This window comes from Microcebus murinus, chromosome 6 (genome assembly GCF_040939455.1).
Source record: "Microcebus murinus isolate Inina chromosome 6, M.murinus_Inina_mat1.0, whole genome shotgun sequence".
Classification (NCBI taxonomy): Eukaryota; Metazoa; Chordata; class Mammalia; order Primates; family Cheirogaleidae; genus Microcebus; species Microcebus murinus.
In genome coordinates this window covers 72,016,386-72,035,373 of record NC_134109.1, presented here as the reverse complement: position 1 = coordinate 72,035,373, position 18,988 = coordinate 72,016,386, and the positions used below count along the sequence as shown (strand labels likewise).

The window sequence follows — 18,988 nt, the reverse complement described above, 5'->3', positions numbered from 1 at the left end:
AATCTGCTAGGAGCTGAGAGTGTGCTGAAAACCAACCAAATCCTAGGAAAATTGAGAATGAGATTCTGGCTTATACACAGAGTGATCCTAACAACCCAATTTTCATTTGGAAAATAAAAATAGCATCTTTGTCTTCAATATAAAAGATCAAGATTAGAAAGAATGAAGGCTACAAACCTGCCAGTACCAGGCACTGTGGTTCCCCAGAACTCAACAGACTGACAGGTCACTGACAGAAGAGGAACATTCTTTCCTGGATAGCATTAAAAGAGATTTTTTAGCCTGAAAGAGAAAGGCAAGCTCCCACATAAAAAAAAAAAAAAAGAAAGAAAGAAAGAAAGAAAGAAGGAAGGAAAGGCAAGAGAACACAATGAGCATATATTTAGATAAGCAAATTTGAAGACTTAAATGAAATGTATAAATTACTGGAAAAATATAAAATATCAAAACTGACTCAGGCCAGGTACAGTGGCTCACACCTGTTATCCTAGCACTGTGTGAGGCCGAGGTGAAAGGACCACTCAAGGTCAGGAGTTTGAAATCAGCCTGAGCAAGAACGAGACCCCGTTTCTACTAAAAATAGAAAGAAATTAATTGGCCAACTAAAAATATATAGAAAGAATTAGCTGGGGGGGAGGGGGGAATGGGCATTTATTGAAACCTTAAAATCTGTACCCCCATAATATGCCAAAAAAAAAAAAAAAAAGAATTAGCTGGGCATAGTGGCGTATGCCTGTAGTCCCAGCTACTCGGGAGGCTGAGGCAGGAGAATAACCTGAGCCCAGGAGTTTGAGGTTGCTGTGAGCTAGGCAGACGCCATGGCACTCTAGTCTGGGCAACAGAGTGAGACTCCGTCTCAAAAAAATAAAAAATGACTCAAAGGAAAGCTTGAATAATTAGATCTGGTATACGTTAAAGAATTTAAATCAATAGTTAATCTTTCCATAAGAAAATTCCAGGTACTAATGACTATATAGGTAAGTCCTGCCCTCCCCCCAAAATAAAATAAACCAATTTTACATAAGCTTTTCAAATAAACAGACGAAACACTCTTTACTCATTTATGAGGCTAGCATAACTTTGATACCAAAACCAGAGTAGAATATATTAAGAAATAAAAAGTACAGGCTCATAAACTAATATCACTTGTGACTCACAGATACAAAATCCTAAATATTACTCAAATTAATCCAGCAATGTACAAAAAATATATCCTGACCAAGTAACGTTTGTACCAAGAAAGCAAGTTTGGTTTATTGATTGAAAGTTGAGCACTCTAATTTACCACATTAACAGATTAAAGGAAAAAAATCATTTGCCATTTCAATAAGTGCAGAAAAAGCATTAGGTAAAATCTAAATATTTTAATTATAAACTCAAACTTAGTATTTAATAACAAGTATATATAAAAACATACAACAAATATCTTAATGATGAAACATTGAAAGTATTTTACTTAAGTCTAGGAATAAGACAAGGATGCTTGCTATCACCACTTCTATTCAGCACACTAGAGGTCCCAAATAGTGAAGATAAATAAATAAAGATTGGAAAAGAAGACATAAAATAGTCATTATTTGTACATGGAAAACTCAGAAGAATCAACAATTTATTAAAATGAAAGAGAGTTCTAAAAACGTCATGGCTACAAAAAACATAAAATAACCAATTCTATTTCTATTTCCAAACTGAGTCAGCAAATGTCATTTGCAAAAATACTATTTATAGCAGCAAAAACTATAAAGTAGCTAGGAATAAATCTAATAAAAGGTATATAAAACCTTTCAATTATTGAAAGACATTGGAGAAGACTTAATGGATAATAAGAAAATCATGGATAAGAAGATTTAATGTTATGAAGATGGCTATTCTTACTAAACTGATCTGTAAATTTGATGCAATCCCAGTCAAAATCCTAGAGGTATTTTTCACAAAAATTTAATAGCTGATTTTAAAGTGTAAAGGGGACACTTGCAAAAAATATAAAAGACCTTGTCTGATTAGATACTGACTTCTTATAAGACTATAAAACAATGTGGTATTGGTATAGAAATAAATAGGCCAGAATAGATTAGAGAGCTTAAAAACAGGCCTTTATATATGAAATGTTGATTTAAGACAGAATGGGCTTTAAAGACCAGAAGGGAAAGGATTTATTCTTTAATAAAAGATGCTAGGCCAATTAAAACTCATTAGAAAAAATATATATACATTTAAATCACAACATAAACAAAACCCAGGTGGGCATGGTAGCTCACGCCTGTAATTCCAGCACTTTGGGACTGAGGTGGAAGGATCACTTGAGGCCAGGAATTCAAGATGAGCTTGGGCAACATATGTCTCTACAAAAAATAAAAAAGCTAGCCAGACATGGTGACTCACGCCTGTCCTTCCAGGAGGCTGAGGTGGGAGAACGGCTAGATCAGGAGTTCAAGGTTACAGTGAGCTATGATCATACCACTACACTCCAGCCTGGGTGATAGAGTAAGACTCTGTCTCTTTATAAAAATTATTTTTTAAAAAGTCACAATGAAAGAAAAAAACAACATGATAAAACTTCATAAAACAGGCCGGGCGCGGTGGCTCACGCCTGTAATCCTAGCTCTCTGGGAGACCGAGGTGGGCGATCGTTTGAGCTCAGGAGTTCGAAACCAACCTGAGCAAGAGCGAGACCCGTCTCTACTATAAATAGAAAGAAATTAATTGGCCAACTAATATATATAGAAAAAATTAGCCGGGCATGGTGGCACATGCCTGTAGTCCCAGCTACTCGGGAGGCTGAGGCAGCAGGATTGCTTGAGCCCAGGAGTTTGAGGTTGCTGTGAGCTAGGCTGATGCCATGGCACTTACTCTAGCCTGGGCAACAAAGTGAGACTCTGTCTCAAAAAAAAAAAAAAAAAAAAAAAAACTTCATAAAACAACAGAGGGGAATTAAATGAGTTCTTTTCTGGTCTGAGGTCGCCAACTATGGCCACATAGGAGATTTCCCCATAGAAGTCCTCTGTGAAGATACCACCGTATGAGTTTCCATAGACTTTTTTGTGTTCTTGTAGCACGGGTTCCATCCCGCGATTACCACTGTCTTGTGGACATCTCCACTTCCAACACTGGCCCAACCACAATAAATGCCAGTGGATACGTCAGCTGGAAGACTATCTACTACTTGTTCAGGAAAGTTAGCTGTGGGGACGCCCAGATGCTTGGATGCGGCCCCGCACCACTCAGCCCCTGCAGAAGTCCGACAGGTGCCTCGTGAGCCGTCACGTGGGGCACGGGCTGTGGCCAGGTCTGCGCGTGGGGCGGTGCCAGGACCCCGGACCAGCCAGGAGACACGGGCGTCAGCTCTGCCGGCGGCCCGGCACACTAGAACCCGGGCGGCGTGTCATCTCACGCCACTGACGCAACAGAAGCTGTCGCCCCCCCAACCCCCACCCCCAGTGGCTGCATCTCCCAGAATCCATTTTTCATCACATATAACTCTATGGTGTAGAAACAGTTCACCTTTATGTTGTGACTGCAAAAAAAAAGACAAGCTTCGAGACGATTACTCCAATAGATTGAAGTGATCCTAAAACCAAGAATCCAAGCCTAAAGAGCATGAAGCAGGACAAACGACACGGTATTTTTTTTTCCAAACAAATTTAATTCCGTTCCAGCCCCATAGACGGGGAAAGGAGCTAAATTTTAAAAATAAAAATTGCTCAAAAACCAGGCCATTAAAAAATTAAACCCCCTCCCTTAGCAATAAATATTGAAATGATATATACACAAGGCTCAAGAAGGAGGCAAGAACAGGAACCTTGGAGACTCTGTCCCATGGCAAGATCCCAACACTTCTACCAATTTCATGCTCTTAGCTTAAAACAGAGAGCAGTAAACAAGGCAGGAGAAATATACCAGGGGAGCATGTGACCCTGGAGAGAACTGCAACATGGTGATAGGGGAGACAGGAGAGACACAGGTGTCTTACGGAGCAGAGGAAGGTAAAGTCTTCATTTTAAACATCCCCCCATCCCAGTTGAGTCACTGGATGTGTCTGGTCCAGCTGCAGGGTGCCTTGAGCTTATCTCCTCTCCTCCACTCCCTCTTTAGCACGCAAGTCAGGGGAGGTCATTCACACTGTGGCCGGGATGCCACTGTGGCAGCAGCCTGGCTGCTGGAGCCCTGAGGCTTCCCATTCACCACCAGCAGGAGGGGCGTCTCCACACGAACACTGGAAAAGGAATAGTCCTAGAAAAGGCAGACAGATATAGGTTCATTATAGATTCCAAGACAGAAAATACTCCAGCATGAGGATATACCACCTGCAACTCCCCTGCTTCCCTGCTCCCAGTATATACACCCACTACTTCCATCTCACATTGGATATAACTGAGCTAACAAAGGGGATATAATTTTCCCAAAGTTTTCAATCTTCAGAAGGAAACCCTGGGACAGTTAGGGTACCAGTAGTGTCACTACAAGAATGGGACGGTTATCTGATTCAAAAAAGGCAGGTTTCTGGCACTGCCTAACAAAAGGATGCAACCAGCATCTCAACAATCTGCCCTTTCCCACAGTGTTTTGGGGTTTTTTTGACAATTAACTAAATACACATAGCAGCAGGCCAGAGCCAGCGGAAATTCTGAGAAATTCTCAGTCCAAGTGTCTGTACAGCCCTAAATTAATCTGCCAAATAGAAATTAAAGTTTCTTCTTCCTTTTATATCAAGAAGAAGAAACAGAATGTATAAATTATGCTTAGTCTCCTAACAATAAAACAAGATACTAGCTCACATCATCAGTTCAAGTGTACTTTAAATTGTAAAACATGTTGTTAAAAAATCTTCTCCCAAAAAATACTGTTCCACCGGAGTATGAAGCAAGCTCTTTTAAGTCAAAGTAAAGTAAATTAAAAAGTTCTCATAAATCAATTTTTTAAAAAGTCCTAACAGGAATATGGGCAAGTGACCAAAAATGGCAATTTATAAAAAATATAAATTAAAACAGTGTTGATGCTTTATTTTTCATGTAAAATTAGCAAATAATTTTTCAAAGGTTTCTACCAAGAGTTGAGAAGAAAACTGCAGGGAAACAATTTCTCACGTTCACTGTCAGTAATAACAGCTAACTGGTACAACCCTCCAAAGAATAATTTGGCAATATGCATCAAAATCCTTAGAATTCTGCATAGCCTTTGGCCCCAGGATTCTACATTAGAAAATCATTTGAGGAAATAATCATGGATATGGGCAAAGATATAAAAATGTTCACTATAGTACTTTTATAATAGGAAAAAATCAGAAATAATCTAGACCTGGGGTCATCAAACTCTTTCTGTAAAGGGCTGGAGAGTAGATATTTCAGGCTTTGTCAGTCATATGTACGTCTCTGTTGCAGAACAATTCACCACTGACACTGTAGTGCAGTAAACAAATGAGTGTGGCTGTGCTCCAGTAAAGCTTTATTATGGACACTAAATTTAAATTTTTGTAATTTTCATGTATTATAAAATATACTTTTTAAAAATTTTTTCCATTTAAAAATTAAGAAACCATTCTCAAAAACAGGCAGTCAGTCAGATTTGGTTAATGGGCCATAGTTCACTAACCCAGGATCTAAAAAGCAAAAAAGTGGTCAATACCTACACTCATAATGTTTTTGTGAAAGACTGAATGAGGCAATGCTGGCAGTTAAACTCTTAGCACAGTGTATAGCACTCAGGTAAGTGTTCACTAAATGTTAACTATCATCACCATCTTCATCACGACTACTATATGTCAATTTAAAAATGATGTGGTGAGAAAAAAATGCAGTACTAGCTCATTCTTCTAAAAAGAATAAATTATGTGGTGAAATACGTAAAAACAAAATATTCACAAATATTTGCATATAATATCCATTTATGATTAAAATATACATATGAATATATGTGCATATATTTATGAAAGGAAAAAAGACTTTAGGTATATACAGCAAACTGTTAACAGTAGTACCATCTGAGTAATAATACTTCAGTCCATCTTTTAATTAATTTTTGCTTACAAGTAGCTTCTCTTTAATAAAAAAAATACATAAATATAGCATATATACACACATATAAAAAATTAACCTATACATATACCAAAAAATTACACACACACACATATATATACCATATACACACATTCACATATGCATTACTTCTATACCTATTTTTTATTTATTTATTTTTTTGAGACAGTCTCACTCTCTTGCCTGGCTAGATTGCCATGGCATCAGCCTAGCTCATAGCAACCTCAAACTCCTGGCCTCAAGCGATCCTCCTGCCTCAGCCTCCCAAATAGCTGGGACTACAGACAGTGTCACCATGCTCGGCTAATTTTTTTTCTATTTTTAGTTGTTTGGCTAATTTCTTTCTATTTATAGTAGAGACGGGGTCTTGCTCTTGTTCAGGCTGGTCTCGAACTCCTGAGCTCAAGCAATCCTTCCACCTCAGCCTCCCAGAGTGCTAGGACTATAGGCGTAAGCCACTGGGCCCAGCCAACACCTATTTTTTAAAAAGAGATAGGCTTGGTTCCATTTTCAGAGCCCATGAGTTGAAAGAGAATCCTAGCCATGACTCACCTTTCCCTTGTGCTGAATTTGGTGAAGCCGAAGGTTGGGCTCAGGAATGGCCACAGAGTCCCCAATAAGTACTCCCCAGCTCTGCACCATGTTATACACCATCACAGCATAGCAAGGTCCATCTGAATCTACCAGGCCAAATGTACTGCCAAGTTAAGATAGGTTAGGAGAGAGAGGGGGAAAAAAGACATGTGGGAAGGAAAGAAGAGCAGAAATAGTGGTTTTCACAATACCAGCAAAATAAACAAATGCTTTCTCAATTACTTACTTAGGAAACCTATGACAGGTACCATGATCTACTTTGTACATCTAAGTCCTCATTTGTCTTAAACTCATCAATCAGTCACTTTACCAAGAATTTACAACACATGCATACTGAGGCCTACAACAAATATTAATGATGAACTAGCCCAAAATGTTACAGCTGTAACATTATTCCTGGTCTATCTATTTAACTATCATACCCTTACCAAAGCCTCTAACCATCACTGTCAATGTAGTTTAATTTCACAGACTTTCGCTGATTATTACGTATGTGTCAAGCATTGTGCTTAGCAATAAGATATCAATTCAGCTATGAATGAATTATAGTCTAGCAGGGGTCAAACAAAATCATCACTTATAATACAATGTGATGGGTGCTAGAATAGTTTTTCCCTTGTGCTGAATTTAGCGAAGCCACAGGTTGGGCTGTGGGAACCCAGAGGAGAAATATCTAAATCAAAATTGGAAAGTAGGAAAGGTTCCCTTAAGGAGGTGACCCTCAAAATGAATCTTAAAGGATGAAAAATTAGCTGGGTTAAAATAGGAAAACTAATCCTGAGTGGAAATTAAACTCTGAGGGAGACAGGAACAGAGACTGATTTCAAAGGAGCATAAGGGGACTTCCTGGGGTAAAGGTAATGATCTCTATCTTGATGGGGGTGTTGGTTTATAGACACATATGCATTTGTCAAAACTTAAGAAATATACACTTAGATTTGTATATTTCACTGTATGTATATTTTACACTGAAAAAATTATAAACAAATACTGAACTCAATTAATGATTACATGTTAAAGTATTTAGAGGAAAGTATACTGATCTCTGTAATTTGCTTTGACAGCAGGATAGACAGATATATGACATTAGTAAAATGTTAATGTTAGAATATAAGTGGTTGAGTATACAGATGTTCACTGTAATATTCTTTCAACTTTGCTATATGTCTGAAAATTTTAATAACACAATGTTGAGGTGAAAGTTAGCTACAGCAAGAAGCGGGAGGCTTATCCAGGCAAAGTAATTATATGTAAGGCACAGAGGCAAGAAAATAGCTGTTCTTTGAAACATACAAAACAGTGTCATGGTTGGGACAAAAGGTACATGTGGGAAAGTAACAGAAGATAATGAAAAGAGAGGCAGGGAACAAATCATGAAAGACTTTGAATGCTAAGCTAAAATAAGGAGTTCAAACTCTATCCCAAAATAAATACTCAGTACCAGTAAGAGATTTTAAATAAGAAGTGGCAATGGTCAGATTTATATCTGAGAAACATTTCTCTGGCAGCACTGTGGAACACTGGAGGAAAACTAGGGAGTCAGGGAGACCCATTTGGAGAAATGATAAGGAGCTGAATTAAGGTACTAGAGACAGAGAAGGAGGGACAAAAAGGCAAACCTATAAGATTTTGTGATTGCTTCAATGCAGGAGGATGGAGAAGTCTAAAACAACTTCCAGTTCCAGAAGTCATGATTGACTAAGTTGAGAAGTGGTACCATTCATTAACAGGGAATCCAAGGAGGAGAAATAGGTTTACAGAGAAAGGTGAATATTTTAAATACACTGAGTTAGAGATTTCTCATTGGAGTCCAGCGGCAGTTGGATATATGGATCCAAAACTTGGAAATGAGGCCTGGGCTGGAGATATACCTGTGACTGTAGAGGAGGCAGCCAAAGCAAAGCCTTGGGTTTACATGACATCACCAAGCAAGATGATCTACAGATGAGAGGGTGAAGTGCTCGGCCATCACTTGGCACACCTGAATTCACAGGAAACACTGCAATCAAGCACAGCACTCCCCTGATGAACTCAGTCAAAGCCTAAGAATTCTTCCACATAGTATGTCAGGCAACCACTGATAAGTGATCAAAGTTAGCAACTATATGCCAAACTGGTATACAGAGAAAAGAGGAAAGAAACAAAAAAAGAGTCCTAGGAACCTAACATTTAGAAGTTGGGCAGAAAAAGAGAAAGCAAGGAGTGGCAAAATATTTACTTGTTCTCAAGTTCCCCTAAAAGCTACCTTTATCTATATCCTCTCTCATTCCTCTCAGCTCTAGGGTCTGCTCTAGTTAAGTAAACTTTTCTCAACTATCTTCTTGCTCTTCAACTCATCAAATACACATACCTCTAGAAAATACCATGGAGAAAGTTCAGACATACGATGGGAATTGTGAATATTTCAGTTTGGATGGAACAGAAGGGATATGAAAGGCAATACTGAGAGATAGGTCAGAATGTTATGGATCTATGTAGTGGAAGCCACTTGATTAGTTGCCTAGAGAAACACTGGTGATCCCAAGAAAAAAACAACTTCAGTAGAGGGGGAAAAAAGGGAAACCAGTCAACCAGGGATTAAGGAAGTGAGTAAAGGACCAAGGAGTGATGGCATTCACTAAACCCTAATTTTTCAAAATATGAAAATTCTCTAAGTAAATATTCTTAATTCATCTCATCTGCTGACTGTGAGCACCCTTCACCAGGTCTTTTACGTTTCTTTTTATTTCCCTCACTCCTTACAACACATGTATTAGATGCTCAATAACTATTTGTCGAATGACGTCTGAGATAATCTCCCAACCAGGCCTTAAATTTGAACTCAAAGCCCACCTTCCAGAACTTCCTAAGCATTCTTAAATCTAAACAGGACTAAGAATCTGTCCTCCTTCAACTTCCTTTTTTTTTTTTGAGACAGAGTTTCACTTTGTTGCCCAGGCTAGAGAGTGAGTGCCGTGGTGTCAGCCTAGCTCACAGCAACCTCAAACTCCTGGGCTCAAGCAATCCTATTTCCTCAGCCTCCCAAGTAGCTGGGACTACAGGCATGCACCACCATGCTCAGCTAATTTTTTCTATATATATTAGTTGGCCAATTAATTTCTTTCTATTTATAGTAGAGACGGGGTCTCACTGTTGCTCAGGCTGGTTTCGAACTCCTGACCTTGAGCAATCCACCGCCTCGGCCTCCCAGAGTGCTAGGATTACAGGCGTGAGCCACCGCACCCAGCCCTCCTTCAACTTCTATAATCATGAAAACACAAAGGGTTGGAAAATTTTGAGGTCACTGTCTTATAAAAAACATGTCCTGTCAAGTTTCGGCTATGGATGTAGAAATCCACATACCACCAAACTTGAGGAAAAATAGGCAGTGGTAGAATCTACAAAGCTTCTGATCAAGAGGTTATTAGACATCACCTAGCCAATAACTATTCATGAGATAGTCACAGAAGGGAATCAGAGGACACTAATCTGTGACCACTAACAATGTCCTCAACTGCCAGAGAAAGACCAGGCAGTGAGAGCCTAGTTCAGAAGGGTGAAAAAAAGGAAAGGCAAAAGAAACTCACAAGGGGACTTTCTCCTCCGTGGTAAGGCTAAACACCACCTTTCCCAGGACCACAGCACCACTGTTCACACCAGGCTGCAGCACATTCAGTGGCTTGAGTTTCAGGGTCACCTTCTGCCCAGAGGCTGACTGATAGCGCCCATCACCACAAGGGCCTAGATGGGCTGGGCGCAAGTTTCCCAGCATGCTCTGCAGCTTTTTGGTTTTCATCTTTCCCTGCAAAGAAGGAGAAATGGATAAGAAGCTAGAAATTAGTCACCCTCCTTGAGAATCTAGTCCTTCCCTCCTACCTACCCACTTCTATGGGGTCATTACCTCCTAAGCCTATTCTATTTTTATTTTATTGACCAGTAACAGAATAAAGAGTAGGATTCAGCCCTTTAGACATCTTTACCTTGCTCTCAAGGAGACTGGTCAGTCTATCCAGGAATTCCAGGAGTTGTTGCTCTCGTTGCCGGGGCTCTGGCCAGGCAGGGTCCAGGACTGCAGCCTGAGAGAAGCCCTCCAGGGCCTCCCCATAATTCTCTTCATATTTGTGTAACTGTACAAGGAATAACCAAAAACCTCCCAATCATAAGTATAACCAAACAAACTATGCCAAGGGAATAATGGCACAATGAGCTAGGAATCTAGAAAAATGAACTGTTTTAAATCCCAGTTATTTTCCTGTCCTACCATGAACAGCCTGAAGAGCAGGTAACACCTTACATCCTTCCTCCGGACCATAGTGATCACAACCCCAAAGATGGAATTATTTCAAAGAAGCTAATGTCCAAATTCTAAAATAGCTAAACTGCATATATTAGGTCACTCTACCTTTATATTTATATGTAACATTTAAGAAGCCTTCTAAACCATCCCCCTACTCTCTATGTATTCTCCCACCTCCTCAGCCCCTGCTACTCTCCCTCCAGTGACTCTACTGGACACTGGAGTCACACTGACCTAGCTCTTCCTAGAAATAACATGGCTTTCCTCTTACAGTTTGGACCCATCCTTCTCTCTATGTACACTCAGTTATGCTCACAGGCTAAGGCCTAGATGTCTCCCTTATTTGACTTTCAGATGACCACCACCCCAGAGGTCTTACCGTCGCCCTGTTCAGATGAAGGTCAGGATTGCTGGAAGCTTTCCTGTCAACCTTCTCCTATAATTGGATAAAAAAATCATCAGTGGATTCTGTCTCAACCTTAAGGACTGCCACGTCCAGTATGTCCTAGACCTCCTCTTCCTAGAAAAATTGAAGTTTATTTTTTGTCAAAATATTACCCATACCCACACTGTCATACAACAACTGCTTGTGTGGTATACTATTCAGTCCCTGAAACCTCAAGCATGTAAGAGTTTTTGTATGTGTGCAACTTTAAAACACGATTACAGTTTATCTACACAGTATTATAAAGGTAGAATAAGAAGAAATATGTGAAAACATTCTGATAAAAAAAATTTTTTAATAGTGAGATGCTGGTGATAAATGAGGAAAGCCTAGGAGCCCAGCTCCAGACACATGCAGAATCATGTTTCTATCCAAGCCCTCTTAAAATTCACATGAAAAGCCAAATTCTGATTCTGATTGAAATAAATAGCCAGACACCATAGGATAGGACAGACAAATGCACTGTGAAAAGAGTGCTTGCTATGTTCATGACTATGTTCATTCTATTTTGATTCTATTCATTGTCTGGCACATTGTAAAAGCACAAATAACATGAATTAAAATTATTTAAATGGGCCAGGTACAGTGGCTCACGCCTGTAATCCCAGCACTTCGGGAAGCCGAGAGAGGAGGATCACTTTAGCCCAGGAGTTCAAGACCAGCCTGGGCAACATAGCGAAATACTGTCTCTAATTTTTAAACATTTTTTAAAAATTAGCCAGGCATAGTGGTGTGCACTGGTCACCCTAGCTACTTGGGAGGCTGAAGTGGGAGGACTGCTTGGGCCCAAGAGTTTGAGGTTGCGTGAGCTATGATCATGCCACTGCACTCTAACCTAGGTGATAGAGTGAGATCCTGTCAAAATAAAAAATAAAAAATTTTTAATTGTTTAAATGGTTATTTCAGGTATGTTTTAAAATGCAGGTCTGGATGAAAAAATTAAGAGTTATTGTAAAGGCAACCATTTAGTAGAAGCCAAATATAAAACTTTGAAGGTGTACACCATACTATTCTTTAAAATGTAAACATTAACCAAATTAAGAAATTAGTCTTGGCCGGGCACGGTGGCTCACGCTTGTAATCCTAGCACTCTGGGAGGCCGAGGCGGGCGGATTGCTCAAGGTCAGGAGTTCAAAACCAGCCCGAGCGAGACCCCGTCTCTACTATAAAAAATAGAAAGAAATTAATTGGCCAACTAATATATATATATAAAACATTAGCCGAGCATGGTGGCACGTGCCTGTAGTCCCAGCTATTCAGGAGACTGAGGCAGTAGGATTGCTTGAGCCCAGGAGTTTGAAGTTGCTGTGAGTTAGGCTGACGCCATGGTACTCACTCTAGCCTGGGCAACAAAGTGAGACTCTGTCTCAAAAAAAAAAAAAAAAAAAAAAGAAATTAGTCTTTAAATTTCCCTGATTGAAAAAAACGACAGTCTCTGAACTGCAAACATGAATATATGGTAGCTATATTCTTTATTCTGCCACAAAGATCAGATAAGTAATGAAAAGTTAAAAAGAGAAGCAAGAAAGCAAAAGAAGAAAGATGAATGTGAGGGCTAAATAAAAAATGCTCAGAAAGCTAATGTGCACCTTCTAATAATGAGTAATGAGGCACTCAAAACCTGAAGGAAAGTCCTATGCAAATGTCCATGGATATAAAAATGGCTTGTAAGCTTAAGCAAAGCTCCATGAACACAGTGAATATTATAATTCCTAGGAAATGATGCAGAATAGGCTGCATATTGTTTTCTCATTTAGTCCATGGAAAATCCAGAGCCAAATTATCTGATGGTTAATTTGGTGATAGCACTTGATTTACACTTAAGTATTAGAGTTTTCATTTTTCTTTAGAATGAATGTACAAAAATATTTTTAAGCATTACTTTAATAGACTTTATAAGCTTTTTTTCCATTAAGAAAGATGAACATGTTGAGGCAAGCTCAGCAATTTGGTTATTCATGTCTGTGAGAAGCCTAGACCTGTGTCAAGGAGCTACCCAGAACCCACGCACCAACTGCAAGTGGTTCCTAATACTCAAGTTATAAGAAGAAATGAACTCTGCAGCCATGCTGTTTGCTTCAACTAAAAAAAAAAATAACAATAATAATAAAGAAAAAAATTTTAAAAATATTTAAAAAAAAAAAGAAGAAATGTCACCTCTGCAGACACATCTTTGCAAAACCACACACATAGGATGCCAGCAAACACTGCCCATGCTGCTTGCTAAAGGACCACTAGGAAGACTGAACGGTGCTCTTGCTTCTGTTGCTGCCTCTATTTATCTGGCCTGGGTGACCATAAGTACTTACTGCTTGGGCATAGGCACTGAGGGCTTGCTGGGAGATCTTAGGGTTCTGGCCAGTATTGAAGTAAAGAGAAAGGTATGCATTCCCCAGAATATCTGAAAGAGAAACACAGCAGTGGATCTTCTTAGGGCCTGCATTCAAGATATGACTTATTTCAAGATATGACCACATTTCACCCAAACCAGAAATGACACTGGATTTACCATACCCAAAATTCTACTCGCATAGACAGACAAACATGGACCCCAAAGAGCAATCTGAACAGACTATATAAAAGCCCAGCCTTGCTTATGTGAAAACATCACTCTCTAATTGTGGATCCAAAGATCCAAGAGTTCCTAGAATAGTGGTACACCAAAACACCTTTCAGGTCTCTTCAAAACAAAGGTGCCCCAGCTTAACCCTTAGAGTCAGACTCAAAAGATGGGTTCCAGATGTACACAAGGTTGAGAACCACTGCTCTAGAAACTTGCTAGAGATCTTTAGAGAACTCACACCAGGAGCGGCCATCATGGATATCCATCTGCACAGCCAGCTTAGCCTGTCGGACACTGTCCATGACATGGCGAGAATGTTCATCTCCAGTGTCAGTCCGCAGCTGCCGAAGCACCATTGACAGGTTTTGCAAGGAGACTTTGTTCTTGCACTACAAATGGAGAAGACATACACTCAACCTTCCTGTTTCTACTTCCCCTTTCCAGATCTATCATGACCTCAATCCTTCTCCTAAATCTAATTTTCATCTTAATTCTTGCTGTTATTTGTATCTTGAATCCCATCTACAAGGATCAGTTTGGTTGCTAACTTTCCTTCACTATTTATCTACCCCAAACGGGATCCCATCACCTTCTTCCTTTCTCAGCCCCCGTCCCTATTTTCCTCATCCAGGTATACTCCTCCACCCTTTCCTTCTGATTCTGTTCTAGTTCAAACTCAGTACTACTATCATATTCACATCATAGGAAAATTCATAGAATCAAGGGAATATCATCCTTCTCATCTGTGTTTTCTGAAAGGATAGCAGAAAACTCACATGTGTGAGGGCGCCTGAGAAGCAGGTGTGGGCAGCTGCAACATCTCCTTTCTTCCAGTACACCTCACCCAGCTGGTTCCAGGCTTCCACTAGCTCAGGCTCCAGCTTCACAGCCTTTGACAGAAGCTCCTCAGCCTTAGGGCTATAGTCAGGAGTCACATTCAGTGCCTTCCCAGTTAGCATTAGAGCCTGCGCTTTGCCCTGGACAGAACCTAGCAGAAAGGGAAAGAGACAAAGGAATTGGAAAAACCCAAGCAGTCTTACAGTTAAAGACCAGGACACTTTCTCTCAAAGAATGTCGCCATGGCAGTTATAGGAATGAAAAGAATTGAGGAAAATTTTTATCAACAAAACATTTATTGAAAGCTTACCATAAGCAAAGTACTACATTAGGTAAATGGCTTACACAGAAGCCTACCCTTCTACCCTAGAGGGGCCTACAATCTGGTGGAGAAGACAAAACAGAGACATGGAAAATTAAAACAATGAAAAGAAGCACATGGCATATACCAAATGAATGGGCTTTAGAAAGTCAAGAGAAGAAAAGACAAGACCCTCCAGGCTGGAAAATGATATAAACAAAGACACAGGGGCAGAAATACATGGGGCATGTTCGTGGAAGAATAGATGGTTCAACCTGGATGAAACAGAAAGTTCCTCTGAAAGTGCGTAGTCAGAAACGAGATCAGAAAACAGAGAAAATAGAGAATTGAATACCAGATTAAGAAGGGGGTTAGACTTCACCTAGTTAATAGAAGGAATCTTTATATATACTTGAGCAAAGAGGCAGGCAAGAGGATAAGATTAAATGCATGAAGTAATGATCGAGAAAGATAACCATAGCTATGGTCATTACATAAGTTGATCTGAAAGTAAAAGAAATTAGAAGCAGAGAGGTTAAGGAAATTATTGCAATAGTTCGAACAAGTATGTTCTATTTCATGATATTTGCTATAATCAAATTTTAGGAAAAGTAGCTTAGAGAATGAAAGGTTGCCTTCCTGCAGAGGGGCCCTTAGAAGAAATATTCTATTGTACAATCATATAGCAGCCACAAACAGAATACCAAAGAGCCTATAGAGAGAGAGCAAAACTCTATCACATTTCAGTGAAGGGCAGGAGGCTGCACATTCTTTAGGAGTCATACCCACTACTTCTTCCATCTGCTGCAGGGTCTTCTCCATCTTCTCCCGCACATCCTGTTGCTTCCTTCCAGCATCCTCAACACTGTGAGTCTCAAAATAACAGTCTCGAAATGAATAGAGCTGATCCACTAGTTCCTAGAAGTATAAGAATGGTACCATTAAGTAGAGAGATTGGACAAGAAAATTTGAAATTGGCTAGCCATGCCAGCTCTTGGCCTAGAAATATTCATTCTCTTATCTCGCCTAGGAATAGCACAATAGGCAGGTAAACAGGTCTATTAAAATGCCAAAGATCAGCCGGGCATGGTGGCTCACGCCTGCAATCCTAGCACTCTGGGAGGCTGAGGCAGGAGGATCACTCAAGGTCAGGAGTTTGAAACCAGCCTTAGCAAGAGCAAGACCTCGTCTCTACTACAAATAGAAAGAAATTAATTGGACAACTAAAAATATACAGAGAAAATTAGCCAGGCATGGTGGCACATGCCTGTAGTCCCAGCTACTCAGGAGGCTGAGGCAGAGGGATTGCTTGAACCTAGGAGTTTGAGGTTGCTGTGAGCTAGGCTGACGCCATGGCACTCTAGCCGGGCAACAGAGTGAGACTCTGACTCAAAAAAAAAAAAAAAGAAAGAAATATCCTTTTATACATTCCTTCTACCCTACGATGTCTATAACAATGAAATCAAAGCTTACTACCATTTCCATAGAAAACAATATCACTATCTGATACTTTTCCTCTTATCTACTTCATTCCTTTATTCCATTCCTGCACCTACTCCACCACCCCAAGATACCCCAAATATCCTGTCCCAAGCTGCTTAGGGCATATACCACAAATGAATCCTAGAAAAGGCAATTCTCATGCAAACAACCAATTTCCTTTTGTCCTGCAATCATCATGGCTTCAAATTAAGAGTTTTAGAGAGGGGTTTTATTGCCTGTTTTTAGTTGTTAAAGCAAATATGCAAGAAATTGTTTGAGGTCTTTGTTTGGCTTGGTTTTTCAGGAATGAACATTTTGAGTAAATTTTTTCTCATGGCAAAATCAATACACATAAATTATTAAAACTCAAATAGATTTTTTTTTTTTTTTGAGACAGAGTCTCACTTTGTTGCCCAGGCTAGAGTGAGTGCTGCGGCATCAGCCTAGCTCACAGCAACCTCAAACTCCTGGGCTCAAACAATCCTCCTGCCTCAGCCTCCCAAATACCTGGGACTACAGGCATGCACCACCATGCCCGGCTAATTTTTTCCACATATATTAGTTGGCCAATTAATTTCTTTCTATTTATAGTAGAGATGAGGTCTTGCTCTTGCTCAGGCTGGTTTCGAACTCCTGACCTCAAGCAATCCACCCTCCTCGGCCTCCCACAGTGCTAGGATTACAGGTGTGAGCCACTGCGCCCGGCCTCAAATAGGTGTTATACATGTAAAAAACAGTAAGTAGGCCAGGTGTGGTGGCTCACACCTGTAATCCAAGCACTTTGGAAGGCCAACATGGTAAGACTGCTTGAGACCAAGAGTTCAAGACCAGCCTGAGCAAGAGTAAGACCCTTCTCTACAAAAAAATAGAAAAAGTAGCCCAGCATGGTGGCCTACGCCTGTACTCTCAGCTACTCGGGAGGCTGAGGCCAGAGGATAGCTTGAACCCAGGAGTCTGAGGTTGCAGTGACGTGTGATGACACCACTGCACTCTAGCCCTGGTGACAGAGTGAAATTCTGTCTCAAAATAAATAAATAAATAAGTAAAAAAAATTCTTCATAATCATGCCAAACAACCTTAAGGATAACCACTCTTTAGTATACCTTTTCAGATTTTTTTTCTGTACATGTACAAACATATATACACCATGGAGCCAGGATTGATAATCTCTGCTTTCAACCAGTCACAGCTAGGGAATAAAATGAAGTTAATCCAAGTCAGCAGGAAATGAAGCCATGCCCACACTCTAAAAAGTGTTACTATTTTAACCTAGAAACAAAGAAATCTCACTAATGTTTAAATTTGCAAGTTTAGACGCCTTTAAGCAAGTCATAAGACTGTGACGGTTTTAATGTTTAAATTCCAGGCTGTTTTAGAACACAAAGAACTGAGTTCCTGAGGTATAGGGAAAATCTTGGCTCATTAATAAAAGAAAGGTAAAGAGACAACTAGTAAATTCCTACCTACCAAGTACAAAAGACTAGTCCTAGTCAGAAACAGACACCTGGGAACTACGAGGAGTCCGGACCCCTCTGCTTCAGACTGGGGTCTGCTAGGGTTACAAATGTTCAAAAAAATCAAAACTGTGACGTCCTAAGGGGAGTAACAAAGATACTTGCAGTGCAGGCCATTACTGGTATTGTTGCCAATTTCAAAGAAGAGAAGTGTTAAAGAAATGGCCTTTGTAGTGATCAAAACAACATGTAATAACAGTTCATGCAAATCTGCCATATACACTCACACACGCACACACACAGATATATATAAGCTGTTTGTTACGGACAAATCGAGAAGAAAAAACTTCCTGTAAAACTATACACGAATAAATTAGGAGCAACAAATCCTCATCCAAAAAGGACCGAAATTAAAGCGCAGTCGGGACAGCAGCAGGAGGTTCCAGCACACGGCTGCACCCCTCTCCTGGCGCAGGAGGCTGCCCTGGCTGGCTGCGGCTGCACCCTCGGGAGTTGTTATAGTAACCGCACAGACGCATGCAGCGCCGTGTATGTGCCAAGAAATTCCCAGGCACTGAATAAACTGCTTCTTTCCAAGTAACGAAAGCACATACAGATTTTAATCTATGGCCCCCACCTGCAATTTCTGCAAGATCGGCTTGACTTCTTCCTCTTCATCAGCCATCATTTCCCAGCCACTCTAAGCCTCTCTGCCCACAACTTTATAACCACAGAGACTCAGGGCCACTCGCATTGTGAAGCCACAGCGACATCTAGGGCTCTGGAGGCTTGCCTGCACCTGAAGAGCTTTGCTTCAAACCAACTTTTTTGCCTATAGCACAACGGAGGCTTTCAACACTTTTGAGTTCATAGTTTCTTTCCTCAATCCTGGAAACAAAATATTTTCAGCTTAATTAAAGGTATACTTTTGTTTCATATCTTCCTTCTTGTTTAATACTAATATTATAATACCCCCAAGAAGGCAGGTTAAGACAGTGCCTTTG

The 18,988-nt window shown here is 40.1% G+C and overlaps 1 protein-coding gene across 3 annotated transcripts; it reads right to left on the bottom strand.

The window, feature by feature from the left end:
- Positions 1-3,622: 3,622 nt before the first annotated feature.
- On the bottom strand, positions 3,623-18,707 carry TTC5 (tetratricopeptide repeat domain 5). Of its 3 annotated transcripts, XM_012752797.2 has the most exons (10): positions 18,622-18,707; positions 15,834-15,966; positions 14,687-14,898; positions 14,149-14,299; positions 13,657-13,748; positions 11,282-11,338; positions 10,586-10,732; positions 10,193-10,407; positions 6,585-6,729; positions 3,623-4,230 (listed from the first exon to the last, which is right to left on the bottom strand). In XM_012752797.2, the coding sequence occupies exons 1-10, from the start codon at positions 18,670-18,672 to the stop codon at positions 4,111-4,113; spliced, it is 1,323 nt and encodes a 440-aa protein (XP_012608251.1). In that variant the 5' UTR covers positions 18,673-18,707; the 3' UTR covers positions 3,623-4,110. The 3 variants fall into 3 exon arrangements, with proteins under 3 accessions (XP_012608251.1, XP_012608254.1, XP_075860336.1); XM_012752800.3 differs by lacking the exon at positions 6,585-6,729; XM_076004221.1 differs by lacking the exon at positions 11,282-11,338.
- Positions 18,708-18,988: the final 281 nt, after the last annotated feature.

Coding starts and splice junctions, on each gene's coding strand:
- TTC5 (XM_012752797.2), bottom strand. CDS start 18,672: ATGATGGCTGATGAAGAGGAAGAAGTCAAGCCGATCTTGCAGAAATTG. Junction 13,749..14,148: donor CCATGATGGCCGCTCCTGGT/GTGAGTTCTCTA, acceptor TTTCTCTTTCAG/ATATTCTGGGGAATGCATAC. Junction 11,339..13,656: donor TCAGTGCCTATGCCCAAGCA/GTAAGTACTTAT, acceptor ATCCAATTATAG/GAGAAGGTTGACAGGAAAGC.